At 36.6% G+C, this 27,285-nt stretch overlaps 1 protein-coding gene across 2 annotated transcripts in view; it reads right to left on the bottom strand.

The window, feature by feature from the left end:
• PCCA (propionyl-CoA carboxylase subunit alpha) overlaps positions 1-27,285 on the bottom strand; it is a 272,824-nt gene that overhangs the window by 172,222 nt on the left and 73,317 nt on the right. For both annotated transcript variants that reach the window (XM_059839289.1, XM_059839290.1), the window contains 4 exons: positions 22,762-22,893; positions 16,136-16,172; positions 10,227-10,305; positions 4,697-4,799 (listed from right to left, as the gene is read on the bottom strand). In XM_059839289.1, coding sequence (XP_059695272.1) covers positions 4,697-4,799; positions 10,227-10,305; positions 16,136-16,172; positions 22,762-22,893 — 351 coding nt within the window. The remainder of the gene's footprint in view (positions 1-4,696; positions 4,800-10,226; positions 10,306-16,135; positions 16,173-22,761; positions 22,894-27,285) is intronic.

Below are 27,285 nucleotides of genomic sequence, written 5' to 3'. Positions count from 1 at the left end.
AAAATTTGATTTCCGAATATTAGGGATCTTCTTACAAAAGGCTGAAATAAGATTAAAACTACTTTTTTGAGCATTTTAAATTGCACTGCATTACAAAATTACACAAAAGCAAAATATTGCATCAACAAAAAAAAAATCTCAAAGGATGCCAAATTTTGCTCCTGAATTACACACAAAAGCTCTCCGAAAAAAATCTCTAATGGAGCTTTCTTAGTAGGAAAACCTTAATGCCCTGTCTTTAATGAAGAAAAAAAAAAAACACAGAAACTTTGTTATCCTTCATTAAGGAGAACAAAATTTGCACCTCCTTCAGTACTTTCAAAGGAAATAAAAGCAGAAGTTTCAAGATATTTTTTAAAAATCAATAACTACAGTTCTTGGCTGCAGCTTCAGTTCGTGGAAGAGGTTAAAAAATCAAGTATCTAGATCCAACTACATAAGTTACATGCTAGAAAAAAAGCCCACAAGTTGAGCACAGCAGAACTCTTAATTGATTCTTCAACTTCAAACTAGAGGGGAAAGTAAGAAAAGGAAGTCTGTCCCTTTATGAAATTGGTAAGATGCAGCCATTTCCAATAACAAACACAAGATTTGAAGATTCAAGTAGACTTCTTCCCATCTTATGATGATAACTCTACCCTTATTTTTAGAACAATTTATTTTAATACAGACCACACCTGCTCCCTTTCTTCCTTATAAAATTTTTCTTCTAACCCATTTTTTTTCCATCTATCTTCCTGCTCTGATCTGCGGGAACCCATGCCAATATTCATGCTTCATTCTTTAATAGCTCAGTCCTACACTGAAAACCGACAAGATAAAACAAGGAGACAATCTTCCTCAAACTGTGTGAACTCAACCATATCTACTCACATTTGTGACAACGAATCTGTATTATTTATTATTCCTTTTAGCACCACAGAGCAAGTATGGCACTAGGCAAGATGAATTCCTGCATCTATGACACCAATGGTTGCTAAGGCGTGAAAAATCTGGGTAGATGTGACTGAAAATGAGGCAGTGAACTCATGAAGACAACTTATGTGCACTGTGCAGCATCAGATCCAGGGTGCTCTGAGCCCTGTAAGATCAGATGCTTTCCCTCCTAAAAAATTCTGTTGTGCTCCCACAAATTTATGGAGCATTCTAGTGGAAAAAGAGCTCTAGAAGACTGATAATTTTAGGATTTTCTAAACTACAGCAACTCCCAGAACCCTCTTTCCTGTCCAGGGGGAGGTTTAGCAGCAGCAGTAGCACTAGGATGCTCCAGCCAACGCTAGATTCCCTAGCAAGGGACTCAACACAAAGAACAGCAGGGAAAGGGAAAGGGAAAGGGAAAGCAAGTACTTCCTACCTAAGTGCTCACCCACCCAATCCAGATGACTGGAGCTCTACAAACTCATGGGGCACTCCAAGAAATAATTTGGAAGGTCCAAAGATTTTTGGACTAAATTTTTGTGGGGTTTATTTTAGCATTAAAGCAGTACCTCTAGAGCATAGCATGGTACTTGATGGAAAAATCCCTGTTGTGTAAGCAGAATGATTCCTTGTGAGCACTTCTGCTTCACTGGTAGAAAGCCTACAACTTTCCACAGAATTCTCTCTCATCAAAATAAACAAACAAACAAATATTGGAACATTACAATAAAAACTGGTCATTGTGCTTCTCTCTTCTTTCTGTATTTTTCAGAAGAGGATAATACATTTTTTCAATCCAAGCAGTAAATTTTTTTCCACTTCAGGACTTTTCACATATCCTACTAAATTTCAGCAAACTGGATCTTAAAATAAGTGTTTTTCTATTATTAGTTAATGGAAAAAAGAGACATGCATGAAAATTTACGATGAGAAAGTAATTATAAATAGAATAAGCCAACAATATCCAGCATTAGGCTTTTACTTTTATTTGGTGTCCATTGTTTCCAGTAAAAGAAACTAGCCACAAAACAATTGCATTTCAGAAGACATTTGCAGCATTCCAAAATCATCATCTCTGAGATGTTGCGAGATCCAGTACACATCTCTGTAAAAATGCATGTCCCAGCTACAGCTTTTGTTTTAATTATCTAAACATTCATAACAGAAAATGCCCCATTTTGCAGGATTAGATTATTAGGACATTAGTACATGCTATGTACATCTACATGCATTTGTAATAATAAAAATAACTAAATATTACGTAGTGGAATCCCTCCTACATGATTCAGCTAAATTCTGTTTCCAGTAGCAGGACTGTTGTCTGGCCAAGTAGTAGACATTCAATGTACTCTTACTTTAAACTTTTTATCAGATACTTCAGGAGAACAGGACTTCAAATCAGTTCAAGCATAAAGTGTATTTGGACTCTATTTTCCTGTTAATTGTTTTAGTCTTTTCTCATGTTTTACAAAGTGATTGTTTTATAGCTAGACACAGGAAACTTCTTATTTAACAATTTTAAGTACCAGTGCTTTGGAGAAATATAAGAAAGCTAAAAACAGTTCTATTTAAAAGTCACTGCTAAATTAATAAATATTTGGCATCTGGTCTCAAACTGTTTGTATATTCAGCAGTTTGAAAATGAACCAAGGTCAACGTCCTAAAGCTGATTAGAACATGAAGTTAAAATGATATGCTATGATATTGTTAAAAGGTACCATCAAAGTGCTTGTATAAGGAAAACAATATCCACTGTATACCCATTATAAATAAAACTATAAATTATTAATAGCAAAGCCATGTTATTGAACTTTTTAAATTGTTCCTAAATACAGCACAACTTAATTTTTTGGGGAAACCCTTTTTTAAACCCAAAGGAATCAAGACAATGTAAATACTGCCCCAAACTCATAGAAGTATGGAGGAACCAATCTCATCTAACTTTTTTCATTGAAGAATCAGTAGGAACCTGCTAAATCTCCCAAATCTGCAAACACTGAAAGAGATCTTTAAGGTGTACTGATGTGAACAGACAAAAAGAAAAAGAAGACATATGTAGCCAAAAATTATTAGCCATAGCAAGAAAATACAGAAAGATGCTCTAGCAATCTGACCTCTAAGATCAATGTTAAAACTGAGTTCACTATGTACCTTTCCATGACTTCTGAATTGAGAATAAGGTTTCATTTTTCACAGTTTTTCATTTTGCTGTTTGACTGTTTACAGACCATTTCTTCATTTCACTCTTCCTTCTTCCCTTCTCTCTTCTACTCCTCTCTGCTGAGACCTACCAGGAGCACAAAATCCAGCTCTGGAGTCCTCAGTACAGGAAAAACATGGGCCTTGTTGTTACAGGTCCAGAGTAGAACCACAAAAATTATGAGAGGGACTAAACACCTCTCCTGTGAAGTAAGGCTGATAGATTTGGGGTAGATCACCCTGGAAAAAAGAAGGCTCTGGGGAGACCTAATTGCAGCTTTTCAGTACTTAGAGGGGGCTGATAAGAAAGGTGGAAACAAACTTTTTAGCTGGACCTATAGCGACAGGAAAAGAGGTAATGGCTTTAAACTACAAAATATTAAATTTAGACTAGATATAAGGGAGAAATCCTTCATTATGGGAGTGGTGAAACAACAGAACAGGTTGCCCAGAGAGGTGCCAGATGCCCCATCCCCAGAAACATTCAAGATCAGGTTGGACAGGGCTCTGAGCAGCCTGATCTAGATGAACCTGTCCTTGCTCATTGCAGGGGGTTGGACTAGATGGCTTTTCAAGGTCCCTTCCAACCCAAACCATTCTAAGGTTCGATGATCTGCAAGTTAGTCCCACAGGAAGCATAAGGCTGTGGGCACACATCTGGCAGAGTGAAAAATGTTAAATATTTCTCTCTTAGAAATCATTTCACACTATCAAGTTTACTGTTGTTGTTTCACTCAGTTGTTGAGCTACTTCAGGCTCTCACTAATTAAAAAAAAAAAAAAACCAACAACCACCATGTGCCACAACAGAAAGAGTTTAGATTTTGCACAAAAATAAATGAAATTTCTGTGTAAAAAATAAAATTTCTGTTGAGGAAATGAATATGCTCCATATAGATTTCTTGACAGGAAATACCACAAGGCTATTGACAAACAATTCAGCTACCTACATAAGATCAAACATCACAAATTTTGAAACCAATTTTGTGAACAAGTGCCTAAAAGAAACAGCTTTTGTTCTGCATCAACAGACTTAACTTTAAATCCAATAAATGACAGAAATGGAAATAATGCATAAGTTAAAAAGAATACATCTGATTTTGAATCAGAAACTACCCAAAATGGGACACAAATCCTCCTGAGCTCCCAAGCGGAATTACATACTTCAGAAGAGAATTCCAAAATACTGACAAAATCACCTAGACCTTGCAACAAATCGTTAAGCATGGCAGTTCTTGAACTCCTGCATCCTCTGCTGCACTCAAGCACTCCAACAGGATCCAGAGTTCAAACCTCCAGCCTTCAGGACAGATGCCTATGACATTTTTTTCTCCCCCAACAAACTGAGCACAGTTCACAGTCTTCCTGCTAAAGAAAGGCTAGGGAATAAAAACAGGAAGGCTGTATTGTACATGATAGCCATGTAGTTTGAGCAATGACCCAAGACACCGGAAAACACAAGACTCTAGGCCTTTTTTAGTGGAGCGTTTGAAACATTTTGAACTTTGATTTATTTATGAGTTCAAATCTCATTAAATAAATACACAACAATTACTAGAAGCAACAATAATAGTACAAACCTGGATTTCTATGTGACGAGGGTTATCAATGAACTTTTCTATCAGTAAGCGATCATCACCAAAACTTGAAGCAGCTTCTTGAGATGAAAACCTAAAACCTTCCCTTAAATAATGAAAACAAAAAGAATAATCTGTATTTGAGAAGCCCCGAAGCATACAAGAAAGCTTAGATATCAGTAAACAATCAATCTTCACTAATCAACACACATCCAAAAACCAAGACATATCATTTGCAGTTGATTCTGTAATTAATCCCTTTTTTCATGCTGTTTTGCAAAGTCAAAAAAATCCCAACCAACCACAAATCAAACCAAAACATTCTCAAGACACAAAAAATTTCAGTATGTTCAAAAATCCTGAACATTTACTACAATTATGTATTCATTTTCTTCTGCAAAACTCAAAGTAATTGAATTTTAAGACCCAGTGATTACCAACTACTTGCTATACAGAAGTAAAAGTGAAGTTCACCATCACCATTATTTACAGAACATAGCCCTCTTAACAGTAAAGAACAGCAGAATTTGGTTAATTCTGCATTAAAGAACTGCAAATATAATATTGCAGACATTGCAAATTCCACCACTGAACACGACCTAAAGATGCAATATTTGACCTCACAGAACACACCAGCTGTATGAGTAGTTTTTCCCTGCCTTAAAATATAAGTGAGTGTTATACAGAGCACTCTGTATGCTTCCCTCTGTTTCTTCTGTTACACATGTACTTAAACAAAATAAATATTGCAAGCTACTTTTTTTTTTTTTTAATAGCAGAAAGAATACTCCTTGGGTCATAAGCTCTGACTAAGAAGTTCATCAATAGCTTTCTCAGCATGAGACAGAGCATAATGCAGGGACCCAAAGGCTTCACTGAAATTTTCTACAGGCTCTGTAAGTCGCACATTAGTGCCATCCATGTGCATGTTGATACATATGGAAAGCTTGGTCAAGTTTCTGTGTGACTGATGACTGAAACAGCATCCCTGACATCTGTGCCCAGAGTAAGAACTACAGCACAACTGAGTTGAAGTTTTCATGCTTTCCATATCTTGGGTGTAGTTAACCCAGACCATAGATTTCAAAACAAGTAAATTTACAGTAGAGAAATGTGCATATTAAAAAGTATATCTTCACATTTTTTTCAACATTGTGGGATAATTCATGTTGTAATTTTGAGAGATAATACCTAATGCACAACTTTCCTAAATTCATATTTAACTTCAATACATTTAATTACCTAGTAAAGAGAAAAAAGGGACATCAAAATTAGTGGTTCTGTGCACTACCTGATCGGTTAAAAAAAAAAAAAAAAAAAAAAAAAAAAACCACAAGTGCTGTAACAAACAGCCATACATAGTGTTTCTTATGAAAGTGATTTACAGCTATTTTAACTCCTATATCAAAGGCTCTGTTTTGTTTTGTAAACATTTTTGTGTCACATGGTTTTATGCATAATTATTCACAATTGACTTTTTCTTTCACTGAAGGAAGTGTGCTAATTAGAAATCTAAACCGCAATACTTGTTAAAAAAAAAAAGGACAGGTACCTAATCATCTCATCCATACACCTGTAAATCTTTTTAAATAACATATAATTGGAATGAATATCTCAGATTTTCTGACCTTGCTTTATCTTACAAAACTGTGCAGTTGTAATTGGCCAGTGACAAAAATCAATTCCAAACAGACGTGAGGAAAAAGAAATTAAAAGAAAGAAGAAGCAGAGCAGGTGTTTTAGGGAGGCTGTGCAATCTCAATGCAAGACCAATCAGGCAGAGCTCTAAGCAATCCATTTAAACTGAGAGCTGATGCTATTCAGAGGACAAAGCTGGACAAGATGCTGTCTCTAGATCCCTTCAAACATGCACAGTTATAGAAAGGAAAAACAGGATCTCTAAGGTTCACTTCTCTCCCTACAGTACATTTACTCACACTGAAGTTTAAGCTGTACAAAAGCATTACTGATGTTGCCACAAGCCTTCCTGTGGCTGTCTGAAGTGAAACAGCCATGCCAGCTTTCTGCCTCCAGCTCTGAAATCAGCAGTGCTGCTTTAATTAAAACAATTTTCTTTCGAGGCAGTCAGACACTAACAAAAGACTGTACTCATTATGTAAAATTTCAGTTTTCAGAATCAGGAAATAGTAAAATAACTTTTTTTTTTTTGGTCAAGACCAGCATTAGAAGGGCCATCTAGTTAAAAAAGTAGATGTTTGATAGCCATTAGTACAATAGAAGCCCTCTAAAACCCTGAGAAGTAGCCAATAGACACTCAAATGTTGTTGACTTCACACACAGAACCAATATAGATTGCTTCAGCTTAACTCCAAATTATTTAAAAAAATCAACTGAAATTATCTAGTCACAGCATTTTAGACATGTAGATGGCATGAATATGTGAATGTGTGGGTTTTTAAAAAATAGGGTTTTAGGAAAGACTGTTCTTTACTCATCCAATAGATTCCTTCCCCTTACTGAATAGCACATACCTGTGCAGGACAGACCAAAGATGCCAAGACCATACACTCCTGGTTTTGCACAGTACTTTGAAAGACCAAATGCAATGCTTTGGGAAGACAATAAACTTAATGCATAGGCTTGCAATAGGTAATGCTGTTGAGTTTTAAAAGCACTGTTCTCTTAGACCACACATTTTATATACCCTTTGCTTTAGGAGGTGGAGGACTCAGAATGATTTGCTATTTATTATTCCACATTAACATCTTCCAGTCCCACTGCTCATTCCAAACACAAGACCACAGAACAGAAATTATAAGGGGTTCTTGAATCTGAGAGCAGATGTTTGATTTTCATTCATAAAATTGGCATAAGCACAAAGAAAGAATTTCAGAAACAGGACAATTTACATTTTCCTATTATTACACGTTAAAAAACAAAACCATCTCTCTAAACATCTGTTGCTGGAAGCTGCCTTGGTAAAAACTTTAAAAACAGATACCCACTAAGCATGCAAGACTTCAATATCGAGGAAAAGTTACAGAAGGTGAGACAATAGGGGGGAATTACTAACACAAAGCTCAAAATTTTTCAAAGGTAACTCTTAAAAAAATAATTTAGTACAAATTTCCAACTTGGAGGTTATCATGTCTGCAGCTGAAGCTACTAGCTAAAGAAACCAATTTCTATCTGCAAATCCACAGAGTTTAAAACATGGGCCAATAGCTCCTGCATGATGACCTCTGACATTCAACCTACAAGCAATTAAGTGCCTTCACATGCAAAGACCCATCACAACCTCTGCCAAAAAATTTCAATCTGTTCTTTGGAAATGACAGAGTACTGAATTTAATTCCTTTTCAGAGCTGCCAGGCCACAAGTTGGAGCCATGAACCCTAAAGATTTAGTTAGATGTACTATTGCTCTGAGCATACTGGAAGCAAGGAGCCTTCAGTTTCTCCACAAAGAGGGAATGATACAGATGAGGTGCAGATAGTCAGACACATGCCCTGGTCATGTTCTGCTGTACTGCATCATGAACTTCACAGTGCCTGTACCTGGAAAGCACTTTCAGGTTTGCTGGGGTGCAAGCACAGAGGCTCTTCACATACAAGACCAGAGTTGGGATGATCAATGACTCAGTTAAAATAGTTTAAAATACAGAGCACAGCAGAACTTTCTCAGGCTGAAGAAAAAAAAAATCTAACAACCTGAACTTAAGGCAAACTGCTTTTCAGAAATCTGCCCTTCATTTTCAATATAATTTCAAGTGGGCATCTATTAGGTGAAGAACAGGCATGCTAAATTACACTTCTCCAAACCAAGAAATCTAGCTAGGGATTATATTAGAGTAAACATAAGGCTATTTTAATTTCAGATGTGGGTCAGTGACTCAAACTGTATACAAAATTCAACTCTAGAACTTGACCAAAATTTGGAAACAAGCAATAGAAGTGAGAATTGGGAGGGACTCAGATCTTAAACACAACAGCAGCCCTACCCAGAGGGGGGATCTACACTGCAGCCTTCCGCAGGGAAGGGCACATGAACAGCTATTTCAAAAAACAAATTGTAACATTGACAAAACTGTACCAGTATTTCTTTTATAAATACTAGCTGAAAATTAACAGAAATCTTAGCTATAGCTGGAATAATAATTATTATATTAATAATATATATTATATATTATTATATATAATAATAAAGGATCTAAAACAATTGTCATTATTTGGCATATATAAGGGACATGAAGATGAAGCAGTAAGTTACCACAGAGAATAATTCTGTAACAGTAGTAATTAAGTTCCTCAAATCAGTCTTTTCCACTTCCAGTGGCTATTTCCACCATCAAGCCACAGGTTCATTTAAGTCTCCTTATTGTACACATAGTCAGCTGAAACAAGAAAGGTTTTCAACTAGCCTGAAAATCCAAAAGTATGTTTCAAATAAGGAGAGGATTCTTCACCCAGAGGGTGGTTGAGCACTGGCTGTGGTTTCCATAACCACAGCCTTTCTCCAAAATAAGTCAGCAATCATGATTTTAGATACACTTTTATTTTAAAACAGTTACTTTAATCAAGCTCCTTTGCTTCTTTCTGAACTAAACAAGAAATGAACTCCTTCCTTTCAAGTCCAACAGATGAACTACTGCCTGTACAAGATCAAGGCAGTAATTTTGGATTATAAAGCAGTAGAAACAAAGTATCCTTTTAAGAAAGGAGGTTATTCTAGATCTTCATTCTAATGCACAAAATATTATTTTCCTATTTAGATTTGAATACAAATGGACTACACAGAGCATGGTGCAAATAAACCCACCATGTTTTCTTTAAATCTAAAATTTAACTGCTAGACATTCATTATTCCTTCATCCAATTTTTAGATTTTTGACAAACAAAAATTTAACAGAGGACAGAAAAATGACAGGAAAGTGAGAATGGACTGTAAAATTCTGAGTCAACAACAAAGCATCATGCAATGTTCAGGAGTTGGACAACCAATGAGAGACATGAAAACATCTGTGTGTTGAAACACGTGTTGTTTCAAAACAGACAAAAGTACACTAGTTTGCTGATACAAATGCTTTAAACATAGAAGTATGCAATTTATTACAGCACATTCTGGTAACACCGTATGTGTTCCCACATATGAATTACCAGACTCATCAACTTTAACAGAACTAATGGCATGCTTACATATGGCATTAATGTTTGTGAATCAGGGCCAATAAATATTCTACCTAACACAGAGAAATTAATAAATCAGCATTCTGAAAGGCATACAGCAAAAAGTTATTTACAGTCTAACACTGGACTAACAGCAATTGTAAATGTTGGTTTTTTTACTCAAATTAATGGATGATGTTTTGTAAGGTTTATGCAATAATTAATTAGAAATAGGCACATGCAAACTTCCAAAGTATATTTCTCACTATGCTAAAGGGAGAAAACCAAATAATATCCAATTTCTCTGTCTAACATTTCATATCTGCTCAACTGTCAGCTTACAATGGCTTAATGGGACTTCAGTAACTGCAGCATTCATCAAGGCAAGCTTTTGGACAGCATCTCACCTGGTCTCTTCATCATCCCAAGCGATTCTCATGCCTTTCCCACCACCACCTGCTGAGGCCTTGATCATGACAGGGTAGCCTAACAGCGGGGAACAATTAGACAGAAGTTCAAACTTTGTTCAGTTGGTCAGAGGAACATGACAACTGACCACATGTCCAATAAAGCCAGTAGACAATAACTTCGTTTATTAAAACACTTTGTTTTTTGCAGGGAGAACAGAAGAGAATTTTTTCTTTTCAAAACTTAGCTGTCAGTGCAGTAATTTCTACAGCCAAGAAAGGCTGTCTTCTCCAATTCATTTATACCAAAAAAAAAAAAAACCACTGAATGGATTACTCCCAAATAATGAAGTGATTTATGAATAAGGCATTTGACCTTTTTAAGCTCACATTTTGCTAGGAACAATTTTTTTTCCTTTGTTGCTGCTTAAATAATATTTTTTATTTAATAGCAAAAGTTAGTAGACCTTCATAAATTAAGTCTAAAGATTGAGTAAACAAATATGCATCTTTATCAACACTTCTAGTGCAGCACATTTTAAATAATAGAACAGCTTGAGAGCTGCGCTGCTTAGATATTATGTAACAGTATCAGAACACAGATTACTTTTGTTTACAGTTAAAAAAACACTCTCCCCAAATGTATATGCCATGTAGTTAAAAAAAAAACCAAGGAGCACAAATCTGTCAGCATTGTACACAATCGGCAATATCTTACTCATAGAGCAAGGTACTGCAATATGGATATGAGGCAAGATCTTCCTTTTCTGAAAACTAGAAAAGTACAGTAACAAAGCACACAGTTTAAATGCAGATTTGGTAATGATTGTTTATCTTTTATTACATATAATTTCATTCAAAGCAACTTCCTGATACAATTCCATCATACCTGAGAACTTCTCCTTTCTCTACACAAACATGCAGAAAACTTAATCAAGGATCTGATTAAAACGCTTTTGACATTTCTAGGATAGCACAAAATTCTTAATGCCTTTGGTCTCCAGAATGTTTAATGAAAATCACAACATTAGGCAAATATGAGACCAGCTGATATAGAATACCAAGAAGAATTTCAGTCCTTGAGAACTGAAGATATATTCTGTAAAAGTCTTTGATCTAGGGACAGAAAGAGACAATTGAATATGGTTCCTAGAAGTGGTCCAGTCTACTGTCATATGTGTTACTGATATTTACAGTTTCTTTCTGGAATGTAGATCTACTTTTGTTCTGTCAAGTGACAGCAGTGCAAGATTCCCACTTCCTCCTCACAGTGATCTAACTGAGAGGAGGTTCAGGAGAAGAAAATTAAAACCAGCAAGATCTGGAAAAATCTTTGTTTTCTTAAAAAGTCTGAAATGAATACCAAAAAGAAAAAGGCATGAAACAAACATAAGAAACAGTAGTGTTGATTGGAAGGTAGAAAAGCAGCAACAGTACACGAGAACATTAAATTAACAAAGAAACGGGGGGAAAAAAAAATCAATAAAATAGTTTCCAACTTAACACATTATTAGACTGTGAAACCCCAGGCTGTAAAGCATTCATGTGGCTGAAAGCTGTAGAGAGGTCATAGTTAAGCATATGTAGAGCACAAACCAAGCTCCTATAGGCATGGATTACCAAAAGGCTATAAATCTCCATGCCTTGGAGTCTAAAGCAGTCTCTTGTTACAACATATAAGGTTAAGACCAAACAGAGTCATGCAAATAATCTTTCTTGAGTCTATTAAATTTTCTTATTGAATATCTGATACTGCCCATGGAAGGGTACAGGATAAGCACAGACAATGACCCTGATCCAGGCCTCTACAATCCCAGAGATTAAAGGGTAAAGTCAAAATAATTGTAGATCACATGCAGCAACAGTGAAGTTCAACCAATTTTCATTAAATGCAGTATAGGCAACACCTACACAAGAGCATTTTATTGATGCTACAGGTGCATCTCCAGATCTGTGGCAGCTTCCAGGCTCCTACACAAGTCACTGGATATCTTGAAATAAAGCTAAAAGCACATCTTTTATAACTTTCATGCAAGAAATGAGATTTTACTGGATACACCAAAGAATCTTTGGCAATACTATCACCATCTAGAGACCCTGTCCAACCCAAAAGCTGCAGGAGTGAAATTTTAAAACAAGCGCTGTTTTAAGCCTTATTATGGCAAATGTACTAAGGCAATTTCCATCCCTTAATCTATGTTATTCAGTCTTACATGTACTTGAAAAAATCATAATTATGCTACCAATTTCAGTCTAATAATATCAGTCTCTTAAATGGTTTGCTGATTTTAATTCTGTAAGCAGAATCCACTCCAAATTTACTGTTCTTTAGTTTTCAAAGCAAAACAGGCATATCAAAAATGAGCCTTGGTAAGCCTTGTATGCTTCAAAATGTAATTCATCTATCACAACTCATATGGTTAAATTATCAGAGTATACATGGGTTACTAGTATCATTCACCAAGTGTAGCACCACTTTGCTTCCACTCCCTCCCACCTTTTACATACATTTATAATATATCAGCCATGCTTGTAGGCAAGGCAGTTAAAGATTCCCAAGAGCCACTATATAAGTAAAAATAAAATAGGTTTTAAAAAAATAAAGTAAGGCCTGTTTTGAAAAAATCCATATAGCTTTTCTGGTTGAGAAAGAAAAATTGCAACAGACCTCTACATGTTAGCGTGTAAATTAGCCAGTCACCTGAAAATAAGGGTACTGGAGCTTTTGCCCAAACAGGAGGTTACGAACTGCTCACTCTTGGGGAGCTAAGCTAAACTCAGCTACAGAGGAGCTATTTAGCTAATACCAAACACTGAAAGGAAGGCCTTGTAAAATTTAAGTTTTGCATACATATTGGGTACGGGATACTGGGATCAGAATGCATTTCTCAACACTCTCCATTTTTGTAGCAATCAAAATTGCTAAAGTATGTTCACATGGATTGGTTGGATTAGTTATGGGATGGGAGAGGCATGCAAACAATTTCTAACACTTATTTGTAAGTACCCACAACAACAGCAATGAAAAGAGTCACAAAGCAGACACATTATTCAGCAGGTGTTAGATTTCCAATCCCTCCCTCAAATTAGATGCCACTTTATGTGAAATTAAAATTGCATGCGAGATTAAAACCTACTCTTATTTAATAGTTTTCCAATCTTGTGATGCCTCTTAAGGATGGAATTAAAGATCTTAGGAGGCAAGAAAGCAGAAAGCAGTCAGACTTGAAGATCACTGCACCTGCTCTTGCTGCTAAATAGGTACTCATAAGCTAGGACTGCTTTGTTTCCAGGACAGTTACTGTTCTGAGAATCTGAATGATAAAAGAATTAAACAAACTTTTGGTGTCCTGCAACTGAGCTCCCACCCTTTGCCGCCATGGTTTTTAGATGTAATTTACCCATTTTTATAAAGTTGCAGGTAATAGACCACAGAACACATTGTGCAATATCAGTCTGAGCAATATCGCATGTGACGATGCAAAATTCTTTTCAATATCCATTATTAAATCCAATAATATCCATTAAATGCTAGCACTAACTAAACCCATGTCAAATGAAACATGACAAAAAACCATCTTGTTCATCTTTTCAGTTTTGTACAGACTTTCATTTTATTTTAACTGACTGCACTTCATAGCTGCTCAATCCTTTCAAATAGAGGAGTCAAACTTTCTGGAGTTTCATTGATGCTTCAGAATTAAGAAGCCAACAGTTCCTAAAAGCAGCATGGGAAAAGGGCCAATGCAATTAAGCACTACAGAAAGGATCAGAAGAGCACAACAGCCCACACCAACAAAGAGAGAAGAGAGACAGTAGAAAGGAGCCAATACAGCAATTTGTGCCTGAACTTCTTCCAGTTTCCGATTTAACCTAGTTTCCCTGTCACATTCTCTACACAATACAGGAAAATATCTTAAATCAGGGGCAAAAAGAAGGTTTCACTCCCACACCTAGAAAATGTGTATCCACAGATAATAGTCACTGAAACAGGTAAAGGCTACATTTTCAACTCTGAGGTGCCATGCTCCACTACTACTGAATCTTTGGCCAAAACACAGCAGGGAGAAGCAGAAAAAAACCACAGGCAGCAAGAGAGCATCACGCACAGTTCTACTGTTTTGAGCGCTGACCCATGGTCACTTTTTTAAGAATTACTTAAGCTTTCTTAGAAGACTGAAACACTGGATTAGTGAAATTAGAATCAATCTGAAAGTATTTCACTGTTTATCAAGTACTCTATATACAAGGACATATACATTACATATAAAAACAAGAGACTATAATTTCCTTCTATCTTAGATCCTTTGAAATTAAAATCACTATGTTTAATTCTGGTCAGTGGTCACAATTAGACAAAAGCTTAACCAACCTGATCAACTTGTCAAACCATGGGTGGGGAAAAAGCTAGAAGGAATATTTTTCTTTCACTACACGGCATCATAGTACAAACCCTTCTTGTATCAAAGCAGTTTAAGAATTTTCCATCTAAATAAACACCACCCAGCCATCTGTAATTGACTTTATTATCACAGATTTAAGACTGCCTTGATATAATGACCTCCAAAGTGCTACTGAAATCAAAGACAGGAACCAGTCAACAGAACACTAGAAGAACTCAGAAGAAAATTAAAAAAGAATGTATTTTAAAGGGTGTCTAGAAAGCCACTGCATGCCTTCTAGCTTACATTCATCAAAACTGTTTAAGAAAATACCTGCAGGAAATCTTTAAAACACAAGAGCAAGAAAGAGTATTGAAGAGAAAGTGAACTGAAATAATGTCACATTACTATGTCTTTATGCATGACTAAACCAAATTTTATTTACCTTCTCTTCTGAATGTTCCAGTTTGGTTAACAGACTCTTTCTTTTGGTAATGCTCCCATGACAGTGATCAGTTATCAATGGATTTCACAACCAAGACACAAAGCCTGACTACTCACAGAAATGCTGACTTCAATTGTGTCAGCCTAAAAGTCAGACAAGCCTAAGGGAGGTTTCAGAGCAGTTAACCAGTGCAGGGTGAAAGTACCAACTTAAACTGAAAGCAGAAAGACATTACACTGCTACAGATAACTTCTAAGCAGTGTAACTCCCACTTTCTATCGGGCACAAAAAGGCATAGCAATAGCCCTTGACACAGGTGAAAAGCAGTTTATCTACTTGTGATAAACCTAAATAGCTTCTCATGGTTGCAATCTCAAAGGGAAAATTAAAGAAAAATCCCAAGAAAAATCAGATATCTTACTGCATTAGATTCTTCTTCTAGAAAGCATTTACAAAAGTGTAATTTCAAGCATATGGTTTAGCATTTTCACTAACATCAAGCTTTAGTAAATAAAAGCCAAAACTCATTAAACACATATTACACTTAACCTTCATCAAAATTAGTCCCAGACTCATTTGCTGGTTGCTCTTTTCACCATTCTGTAAGATACTCAGAAGCTGAATAGTGACTTTATTCCAGTAAGCACAGAAGGCTGGTGCTCTGGATCATATTCAAGCTAGCTGCAGTCCACACAGTGATGAAGAACAAAGATGATAACATCACTGGTGTCAGTCTCCACATAAAGAGAAATGTACCATGCCCACCTTTTGACTGTCATGTCCAATTGCAGATATACCTTCAGGTAACTCCTTTAGTGAGGTACTCATTGCTGCATATTACATTCATATCACAAATCATGGCTGCACTTGTCCTGTAAAGTCCAGTTTGAAAAGCTCAAATGTGACAATTTAAGAGACAGGGCGTTAATGCCTAGATTCCTCCAGCCCTATGGGCAACAGGGAACTTAAAAACTATTAAAACATTATTTGTTCTATAGGGATTACTTATTACACATTCAATTTAGTCAACCATGTCTGCTGAGAGGCACACAAATCCCACCATAGCTAATTTAAGAACTTACCAATTTCCCTTGCAATTCTGACAGCTTCATCTGCATCCTGTAAAAGCAGGAAATGAGACCCAACGTTAATCCCATCAGCCATTGCACTATGTCCTGAGGGCAGTCATATATTGCACTACTGTCTCCTCCGATTCATTTAATGTTTGATTTTACAACCTCCTGACCCTTTTCAGCCAGAGGAATGTAAAATTAATACCATAAGTGGAATGTAAATTCTACCTCATCATTAGTGCACTGAGAAACTCAAAGAAACGAGGAATCAGCTGACAGGAAACACAACCAGGATCGCAAAATTATTTTCTGCAGTTGTAGGAATTTAATGCTAGAATTTAGACGTTTACAATCAATAATGGACCATAAATCAGATCATTAAAGTTTGTCCACTACCAGCTTGTTTCTGTCCTCACAGGTATTCCTTGTGTTTTCCTGATTGCTGTCAGTAGGGGGAGTTGATTCTCTATTGTTTGGGAGTAATTCAAGTTCAGGAAAAAAAACCTTGTAGAACTTCTTCAAAGACAAATGGGTTTTGTTTACTCAAAAAGAACACAAGCACTTCAGATTTGAAAGTTCTGCATTCTGAAGACAAAATAAACCTTAAATGCATCATTTTAAACTCCAGCTGAAAGGAGAAGATTCCCATAATTGTTTTCATTTAAGAGTTGCATAAGCCAACTTTACAAATTCTTTTGTTGATGCCACCTATTGCTTCAGCTGTCTCATACTACTGTAGGCTGGTACAGGCAAAAGTCCTGGGAAACTCAGTGAATAAAAACCAGAATACTTGAATTATCTACATTTCAGTAACCAAATCACTTTCCCTGCAGTAGTTATTTCTACTGATAACAGTATATCTCCATAATACAAAATTAGAAAGAAAAGGGGTTAAATTACTGTGGTACATGTTAAGCTTGAAAATTCCATCCAAATTTGCTAATATTTATACTATCCCATGACATACATTAAAAAATTTGTATAGAAGGCAGTAATGTCTGGAAACCACCAGCTGCTAACTGTGTCTGAAACTATGGGGGCTGACTTATGAACATTAAACTGAAACCTGATATTTTTAAAGCTTTCAAGGCAATCCATTTTAAAAGCACCCAGGTCAGAACTTTAAAAAAAAATACATAAGAAATGTTCATACCTGGTTCATTTATGTCCGATAATAAAACAAAATCCTCTTTAAAAGTCTTCAGTACCTAGTAACAGCCCCATGAAGAATAAGAGGGCTGGCAGGGGAAGTTGTCAGAAAATTTAATTTCCTTTCATTAGCTAGTCTGCTCCACAAATCGGTGCTTGTTAAGTTCAAAGCAGTCCTGAAAGCAACATCAGTTTTAAGTCCTTTTACTCCAGTCACATCTGTTAATGAGATTTTTCCAAATAACAATTGTTTTTAACTCAAGAGATAAATCTAGCAAAAAACTTGCCTGTCACTCCCCCCCCACCCCCCAAAAAAAAAAAAAATCCTCAAGAGTTTACTGTTTTATTACACCTTGCTGCTTTCCATGACCCTGCACCCTCCAAATTTTAGCTTAAAGGGATAAAATGCATGAAAAGGGTCATTTAAGAATGTTAGTGGTTTCCACACATTGAGTTTGAAGGTTCTTTGTTCCTGCCTGTGACAGTTATGCGAGAATACTTCCCCTTAATAGCCTCTCTGTCAGGAAGTGTTAAACCTGCCAAATGCAGACAATTAGAGCCTCTTGAACAAAATGCAGGAAGAGTGATGACTGATGAAGAGCCATGATTATAGTTGAGAAGGAAACTTTTACATTTCTTTTCTCTTGCAAATTCCCCCACATATTTGCAAAATAGAATTAAGGGGGGGAAGCAAACAGGGTAATCTTTTTTCACTTAGTTACCTGCAAACAAGTGGCTAACTGATACACTGTAATCTACAGGAAGACAAGCTGCAAATCATTATAGAGGAACTTTTCACTGCCACTGTATTTTTACACATGCATACAAGAACTTTAAGTAACAACTGATTGGTATCAGCAGCACTAATTGTCTTAGTTGTGGCTTGAAAAGATTTTAGTCATCTGCCCAGCACAGTTATTAATTTACACTGCGTCAACATCTGTTTCTTTTACAGTCCTAACATATCAGAACCCAAACTCTAAGATACGAGGGGGGGAAAAAAAAAATCCATGCATACTCCAATTTTTGCTTTCAAAGAGCAGTTCTGAACCAGAAAAAAAAATATGCTGTGATTTAAAGAGGAAAACTTAAAAAAAAAAAACCCTAAAAAAATAATTGATATATTGCAATCTCGGGAAAGTATTTTGATCTTTTTCCATAAGAAGGTATGTTGAATATACATATATTCAACATACCTTCTTATGGAAAAAGATCAAAATACCATGAATTTCACTTGCTGATTACATAAATACAGAAACAGTTTGAGTAATCAAGGAAAGTTAGAACAGTTATTTAGCTTTTTGGTATATAAAACTTATGACAGATACACAATATTTGCACAAGAGGGGCAAAAAAGTGAATGCTATGAAACTGCCTTACACACATGTCCATATGTGCAAAATATACAAAACCACGCTGGTACTAAAAACACTTTAAATTATTTTTTAAAAGCAAAAGTCCTCAATGATTTACTGCTATTTCTTCCAAAAGCACATTAGCTACACTACCATTTTCCCAAAATTAACTGGAAACTGTAAGGAAATATATAATTTCAGCACCACCTTTTATTGTACAAATAAAAATGTTCGAGTAATGGTAGAAGTTAATAAAAGTCCTAAGAGTTATAAAATTATGTCAGTGTTTTCACAAATAGGTGATTCCATTAAGTCAAATAGACATGAAATACTCCTTTTAGCATAAGAATTCCTAACCTCCTACTTTCATGTACATGGCTCTCAACCAGGTACCAGCAGGTGGAGACAGAAAAACAAAACCCTCTTGATGTAGGGGAATGCCAGGGTAAAGCTGATTAAGCGACTCCCAGAACTGTAAAACATTGTATTAATGATGAAGAACTGCATCATGGTTTTCATGGCTGAGGGTGTTAGCCTTAGAGAACCTTCAGTTCATATGCAGTCTCTTAATAACCTCTCCAACAGTGATCATTCAATCCTAATGTCAATATCCCAGTGCAAAAATTCATCCAAAACACGTACAAACACGTACCCAAAACTTAACTACAGTAAATTCAGAGCCTTGCTGAAGATCTCTAATGTGTTTACTGACATCAGCGAAACTAAGTAGACAGAGACATTATTCTTCTGTGTCTACATCCAGCTGTGTTCTACCAGCCATAAAACCAAACTGGCTGTATATGGTGAAACAATGCAAAAATCATTCTTCCCTTGCCATTTCTTTCCCAGTTTTTCACCACAGCATGTTCTTATGCTCATTACTCAGCCTCCACTTTCTAGTCTCTTACTCCCCTTTAGTTGTTTACAGTCAATACATCATCTCAGCCCTAACTTTAGTATAGCCATTGCTCACACGGATTAACGCTAATTCTTTTGATTAAAACCATTTACGACTACATCTCCCAACTGGGGTTTATAAAACTAATTCTAGTTACACATTTTGAAATTAATTACCTTTGAATGCTTTTGTTGGCTCTCTAGCTGACAGCACAAGAGTCCAGTTCCTTATATGTTCAAACAGGATTTCTCAATTGCCCCAGCCAACTGAGAAACTGAACCAGGGATGAGAAGAAAATTACTCTTTGTCAAACTGCCCTCTCCATTCCACATCTTTCCACTCTCAGTTTCATATTTGCTAGAGCATTTGCCAGTACAAGAACAGTTAGCTTTGTCTGATGCCAAGCATCCTCCTCTTCAATCCTTCCAGCTTTAAGTACACTGTTGAAGGGCTTCCTTCTTTTAAATTTCTAATTTAGTTACTACTCACTGGGAATTTTTCTACCCACAACTTCTCCAAGATGCTATTACAAAATCTTAGCAGTATCTTCTATGTCTAAGTGCTAAGCAACATAAGAGAGCAAAAGTATCCTTTATTCATGAAGGACCTAGGTATCTGCAGCACTATTCAGCAAGGATAAAGACAACACTTCTAGTAACAAAGATTTTCAGTGCAGTCCTGAGTTGAATAATGAAGCACTAGAAGTTGTTCTCTGTGTTTAACAATTCATCCATAAAGAACACATGCAACAGATCTGCCTTAATTTCTAGCATTGTCAGAGGCATAAATGCAGTTTTCCTCCAGCTTTACTGAAGTCCACTTTAAAGTTGAAGCCACTTCTAAGCATCTAACTACCTTAAGCATCAAGCACTTAACTCCTTCCTAAGACCTTTAAAATTTTTATTTCTCAGGAAAAAGAGCCCTCAAGGATTTTGAAAGCTTCATAACTGTGACTAAAATAGGTCTCCCACAGAATGGCAGAAATCCTAAACAGACTCCAGTTCCTTGTGTGTTGCTGTTCTGATTAGAGCTGGTATCATGCAGCTTTGCCCTTCCTATCTTAGTCCAAATTTGCAAAATAGCATATCAAGTTCTAACCAGAGATCAGGCATCCTGTATGACCTAACTATCTGAGTATTCATTTCAGCAAAAGACATTGTCACAGGAAGGAAATCAGAGAACAAACACAGGCTCATATTTAGATCCATTGCAAGTATGACACTATCAATTATCAGAAGCTTTATTTCCTATAATTGGTAATCAAAGCACTGGTTAGCCTAAAATTTGCAGCTCCATTTTTTGATGGAGACAACAATGCTGGCAATGCCTGTGGACTTTCCTTGCTCATATTTGGTGGGCACATTGCAGGTTTGTGTTTAGGGGTTTTTTTTTAGATATGTATTCTTTTTCATCAACACTCTTCAGATAATCAGAACTCATGCAGGGCTGAGGTAGGTGAAACTGGTATGACATGGACACTTTGGGATTAAGGAACTACCACATAGATCCTTTCAATAGCAGAAGACTGGAGTTGTCAACTCAGGCCTACATGCCAGTTCATTGGTTTTTAGGGTATTGTTGCATATAGCCCATGGCCAACCACATCATTTAAGTTTCCTTTTTGTGTCAGGAACTTCAGATAATTGTCAAAAACAATGCAACTCAATGTCTATGAAACAAGTGCATACAAGAAAGCAGCTCAGCTTCACCAGTTATAGGCCTATCTGTTCCTTAACCATTATCCTGCTTTGTCAGGTTTGAGGTTCTTTATTAGCAGAATAACAGACCCTTACATAAGTTTTAACTTGATACAATGAGAAATCCAGCATTTTGAGTATTTAATTCTGCATTAGAGAATGCTTTGTGGCGTTCACATGATTAATTCAAAGTTATCTCCTAGCTACATGCTTTTCTGGAAGTTATTTCCAGAATTCCTAGAAGAATATACAGGGTATCAGAACAAAGAATGTTATGCCCCAACAGCTTGGCTGCTGTTAAATCTTAGAAGTGCTAAGGGACCACATACACAAGGGACTGCTAAAACACAACAAAACCTGAAATTTGCCAATTTGCCACTCCCAGACTCCAACATGGCCACAAATGCCAGTCCAAAACTCATATGGAGTCCTCCAGAAGGGAAAGAAGTCTTTGCACTTTTACCTGTTACAGCATTATCCTGCTACCAGACATTACAAACATCATGCATTTCCACCACAAGTACTGAAAGATTCTCTTGGGCATTTTGACCTCAGCTATTTTGTGATTTTATCATTCTCTCTCACTAGTCAAGTTCTCCAGGCAGCCTTATTGGACCGGGTAATTCTGTGGAGGCTGAGCCCCTTTGTATTCTATTTACCTTTCACTTTTAGTCAGGTTTTGGGGGGTAATTTGTCTCTTAACAGAGTTTAAAATCCAGCTTAGCTACTACACTCTTTTCCATGCAACTTAAAATTTTACTCAAACTTCATTTGAAAAAAATATGATTTGACATGAAAAGCATAAAAATTTTCAATGCAGGAGGTCAACATTTTATAATGCACCAAGTTTTAGTTTTATCCAATAAAGGTTTTAAAAGAGAAAAGCTTAACTGCATTAACACAGACAATATATTAAGACACAAAGGAAAGTTTGTAAGAATCCAACAAAATCACTATAGCAGAAAATAAACAAAAATTAAGATAGACCTTATTTTTTAGAAAACTGTTCAAAGACATTCCTTCTAAAACCACACAAAGAGCATTAGCTGTAGATTCTGATAAAGAGCTGTCAAATTCCCCTCCATCCCATCCTCATCCTGAATTTTGCAACACATGGAAATATGCACCATCAGAACAGACCATAAAATTGAAACTTCACACAGTTTAACAAACTTCACTTAACTTAGAGCTGTCAAGATCTTGGCCAACAAGAAGACCTGAGAAATGTAAAGACGTGCAAATAAGTCAAATCCACACCTGACATTTTACACATCTACCTGCCTTAACGTTAAATTTAAAACAAAGTGTTTTTAGAGGCTCCACTGAGGAACTCCTAACGCATCATTTATTATCAAGGACTTTCCCCTCTTCTCCAAAGCTCTCTTGTTAGTAAAATTCTGTAGTTCATTTTTAATTACATTTTACTGAAAAAGAAGAGGAAATTATAATTAGATTCTGCATCAGACCTTCAATAGGTATACTTTGATTTAGACACTGTTCCTACAGTGGGTAGACAGTAATTAAATGATTTCTCACCTTGACTACTCCATCAAAGCCAGGGATCGTGTTGACCTTTGCATTCTTGGCTAACAATTTGCTTTCAATCTTGTCTCCCATAGCTTGAATAGCATGTGTGTCAGGTCCAATGAAGGTGACACCTTCTGATGCCTGCAAAGACAATGAAGACAAAACTTCAGGAGACAAAAATAAAATCAGCTTTTTCATACAGAAATATTACTACTAACTTTTTTCTCTTTTTGAGCTGACTAATACAACAAGACTTATAAGGCAGAGATCTCTTTACATAACAACAGAGCAATATATAAATATTTCAGACAGTTCATTAAAAATGTGTATGACCTTGTGAAACTACGTATACACACAGATTCAAAGCCCTATAATTAGCATTTGTATAAATCAAAAGCTAGACCAGAGAAAAATAGCTGCAAGTGGAAGTACTCCAGCCTGAAAGTTAAAAATATCCCTTCAGAAAACAGAGGCTTGTTAATTCACCACTGACATAGCCAAAAGTGATTTACAAAGATGCACTTGCCAAATGAAAATACAGTTTAAAATTCTATTTTGTATGCATTCCTAAAACCAAACCTCAATGAAACACCACAATGAAAATGCAGTCTTTAACTCAACAGATAAAAGACCTTGAAAATAAAGCAATAAGTGAAACAACATTTCCTGATTATTTCAGACAACTCTTCTCCAATAATAATGTGGAAAGCAGTTCACATAAAAATGTTCTAATACTTCAACATCAATATGTAGGTAAAACAGTGAGCTGCATGTTTCTTCCTCCTGTTTCTCTATGCCAGCAATAGACTTCAGCAAGGTTATTCAGGTAGAGGCATTTTTTCAAACTTCTTCAGGTCAGTACTATATGAAGTTAAAGATAATTCTATCAGAACGGTTCCCTGAAAGTTACTGATGCAACAGCAAGTACACATGTGTTTCAGGTAACTTCATATCTTTTATACTGTATGGGGAAAGAGAAGATGAAAGAGGGGTAAGGATGAAACAAAAAAATTAATTGGTTTTAAAAATCAAGCTTTGCACAATCTTTCCAAGTTACATTTATTTTTATTTTCTTCTCCCCAGTTCTAAGATATCTGTAAAATGTCTAAAACCAACTTGTTTCTAGCCAATGGGCAGCGAACTTAATACCACTACTAGCAAAAAGGTAAACAGCAGTTTCTTATATCACAATTCATGACTTAGTATTTTGTTTTTCTGGCACATACTTATGTTACACAAACCATATAGTTACAGTCACTAATGATAAAACGTCCTTTGTGGAAGCTTTGTGTATTTACATGATGGAAGTACATGATCCAATCCCAGTACATAGGAAAAATATTTTTAAGTTGGGAAACATCCTCCTATTTGTGATCTTATAAGAACCAAGAGATCTCAACATGCTCAGGAGCCACCGTTTGCATGGTCAGCAGCTTCCTAGCAGGACCAGTGTGACAGCAGCAACTCTGTGCAGATTATTTCATACCATCCTAGCTAACAGGGAAATAAAGATCATCCAGAAAAGACCAGGTGACCATGACAGACACACAAGGAAGCTCAGTACAAGGACACCCAAACCAAATACAGAGCATCAGTTCTGCAACATCAAAGGATTGTTAGCTTTGACTCACAATGAACCATCTGGGGGTTTATCTCTGCCCACCTATTCTCTACTGCGCTGGGATTCTTAGCTTAGCAACTCAGGAATTAACAACTTGATTAATAGCTGTCTTAGAAAGTTGGGAAGACTGTAATACAAAGAAGGAAGAGAGAGGAGGACCAAAACAAGGGCGCAGAGCCATAATTATGTAGTGCTCGGATCCTCTGGCACTTGAAGAAATCCACTCTCTAAAGGAGAAGGGAAACAAAGCAAGGAGTTGATGCATGAAATCACAGTGACACAAAGTTTGTAGCTGACTGTTTCAGAAACAACCTGAAAACCATTACTTCTTCCTCTCTTAAAAAAAGGCAGAAATAGGTACCTGCATACACCTAGACGCAGGGCAGAGTTCTGTCATCAGAACTGTATTCCAGTCTCAAAAAACCTCATGGAAAAGGATCACTTACATACTTGACAAGTGGAGATTATAGTGTCCCTCTTGTACCACTTCTAACCTGGAAACACCTTGTTTCCACAGCTTCTGCCACAATATTGGCATTTGCATCCTGACCAATACTACTTCAAACTTCACCATGTATTGTTTCCTCTTCTCACTTTCTTCTCAGAGTTTACCATCAAAAAGACGAGATCTCCAGAGGTCAAGACAGTGCCATAACAGACCATCCCAGACTTGTAGCTTGCAGTCTACTTCCATACTCTTACAGTATTTCTCTTCTCTCCTCTTTGTACTGACAGAAAATGAAAAATCTTCATTCAAACTGGAGGTCACAGGGGAGGATAAAAATTACTTTGATGGCATCAGCAAGCATGCACCTTTCCAGCCAAGTGCCCATAGAGGACATCATGCCTGACCTACTGTCTCGTCTCACTGATTTGTGACATGGACTTCCAAAGTGCCCAGTTCACTCCCTGCTCCTGTCCAGGTAGCTGGATAAGAAGAGAACAGTACCATTCAGGAAAGATTAATGAACCACCCGAGAAGGAACACTGCAGGCCATTTCAAGAAATTAATCTCTGCATCTAATACATTTGTTACATGAATCCTGTAGAGCTGTAGTATTCCACATGGATACAGCCCATACTACTTACTAAAAATTAAGTACCAGATGATGTGCAGCAGATTCACAATACTCTAATGCAAATACCACCTGTTGCAACTTGTATCTTTGTCTTTTTGTAATGTATACTTTTCATAGGTCAGAATTTACAAACTGCACTTGTCTACATATACAGCTTTTGGCTTTAATTGCTTCAAGCCTTTGTACCTTACACAGATCAGCTCTTCCGTGGTGAACAAGCAGCAGCACAGTACAATCAGCTACTCCCTCAGAACATCAGTCATCTGGGGCAGTCACCACAGCCAGTTATTTCCCCTTCAACAATCTGAAACTAAATAGTTTAACTCAATATATCAAAGGACGCCTAAAACCACGTGATTCTTTATTCTGCAATATCCATAAAACAAAAATAAGTTAACAAACCTAGGAGGTTCTACTGGTCTCAGGCAGTGTGTCTAACCATCTCTTACACAGGAAAGGTGTGCATTGTCTGACATGACTCACAACTAACTTTAGTTAAGCACATTAAAAAAAATACTTCCTCAGCTTAAGGCACTACTAAATAGTCTTGCACGTCTTGCTACAGCAATTTAATACCCCATCACTCAAAGATGCTTGCTCAAGCCCTCTGCCAAAGTTTCTCTGCTCATCACCAGAAAAGTGGTCCTTCATCACCCACACAATGTGTTAAACAATCCATTTGAAAGTCTACTGCCCAATACTGAAAATGCCAAAAACAAACCATAAGAAAGAATGCAATGGCAACATCTTCAGCTCCCACAAAGATTTACCAGTTTGTTCACACACAGACTTGTCAGTGTGGAAGCAGGTACTAAAACCTCTGCTGTACATGCACAAGCTTACACACTGCACATCAAACAAGTTCTTCCAAAACTTCTGTCACTCCTCCACACATCTAGAAGCATATTTTAGCCTTGAAGACTAATTATCTGGCTGCAGAAAACACATCAAAAGTTTCACCATAAACATCCACCAGCCCTTTGTTCAGAAACATACCTGTGATATCTGTGAATCACTGCTCTACTTTGCACAATCAAAGATATAGGCAAATAATAAGGAATATCTTATAAAATAAGTTCATAATAAATTCATGCCAAAAAAGTTGATTTTTAATTGTCTTAAGTAGCAGATATTGAAGAGTTTTCCCCAACAGCCCACTATTTTTGAAAGCAGTAACAACAGGTCTAATAGTCATGCCATAAGAACTTCGAGCAGTTCATTCTCCCTTCCTTTTGGTTTGGCGGTTGGCTTTTTCAGCCAGACAAAAGCCTTAGTCTACCCTCAGGGAATGCAGGACCCCTAACATAGCAAAAACTAAACATAGTGTCAAAGTACAACAAGCAAAGGCAAGATTTGGAAAATCCATTTGGGAAATTCATGATTGAGTTTGTGACCATCACAGTCACTGATTGCTCTGGGAACAGTGGGCCAGACCTATGTTACTGTAAGTCATCATACTCTCAACATCTGCAAAGGACCTGCCCACCTGATAAATTCCTGTGGACCTGAGGTAATTGAAGAGACAGTCTAGAAGAGGAGTTTTCTTTGCACCTCCTCCTGGAAATTATGAATGTAGATATTCACAATTACTGTATTATACAGTCAGTAGTGGATTCAGTCTCAGTGACAGCCTAAGCAGAACTAAAGATAGAAAGCATGAAGGAGGGAAAACTGCATAAGCAACTTTTACACACGTATACTTGGCAACATATACTCTTCTGTGGGCTTATGAATCTGTGGCAAAGCAGCCAACTCACTGCCAGGCCTCCTGGAGCTGCAGGAAATGATTGAACAGTTCCAACTCAGCTTTAGACAAAACAAGTGATACTAAAA

This window comes from Haemorhous mexicanus, chromosome 2, assembly GCF_027477595.1.
Source record: "Haemorhous mexicanus isolate bHaeMex1 chromosome 2, bHaeMex1.pri, whole genome shotgun sequence".
NCBI lineage: Eukaryota > Metazoa > Chordata > Aves > Passeriformes > Fringillidae > Haemorhous > Haemorhous mexicanus.
The sequence above is the reverse complement of the archived record's forward strand: the minus strand, read 5'-3'. Positions and strand labels throughout refer to the sequence as shown.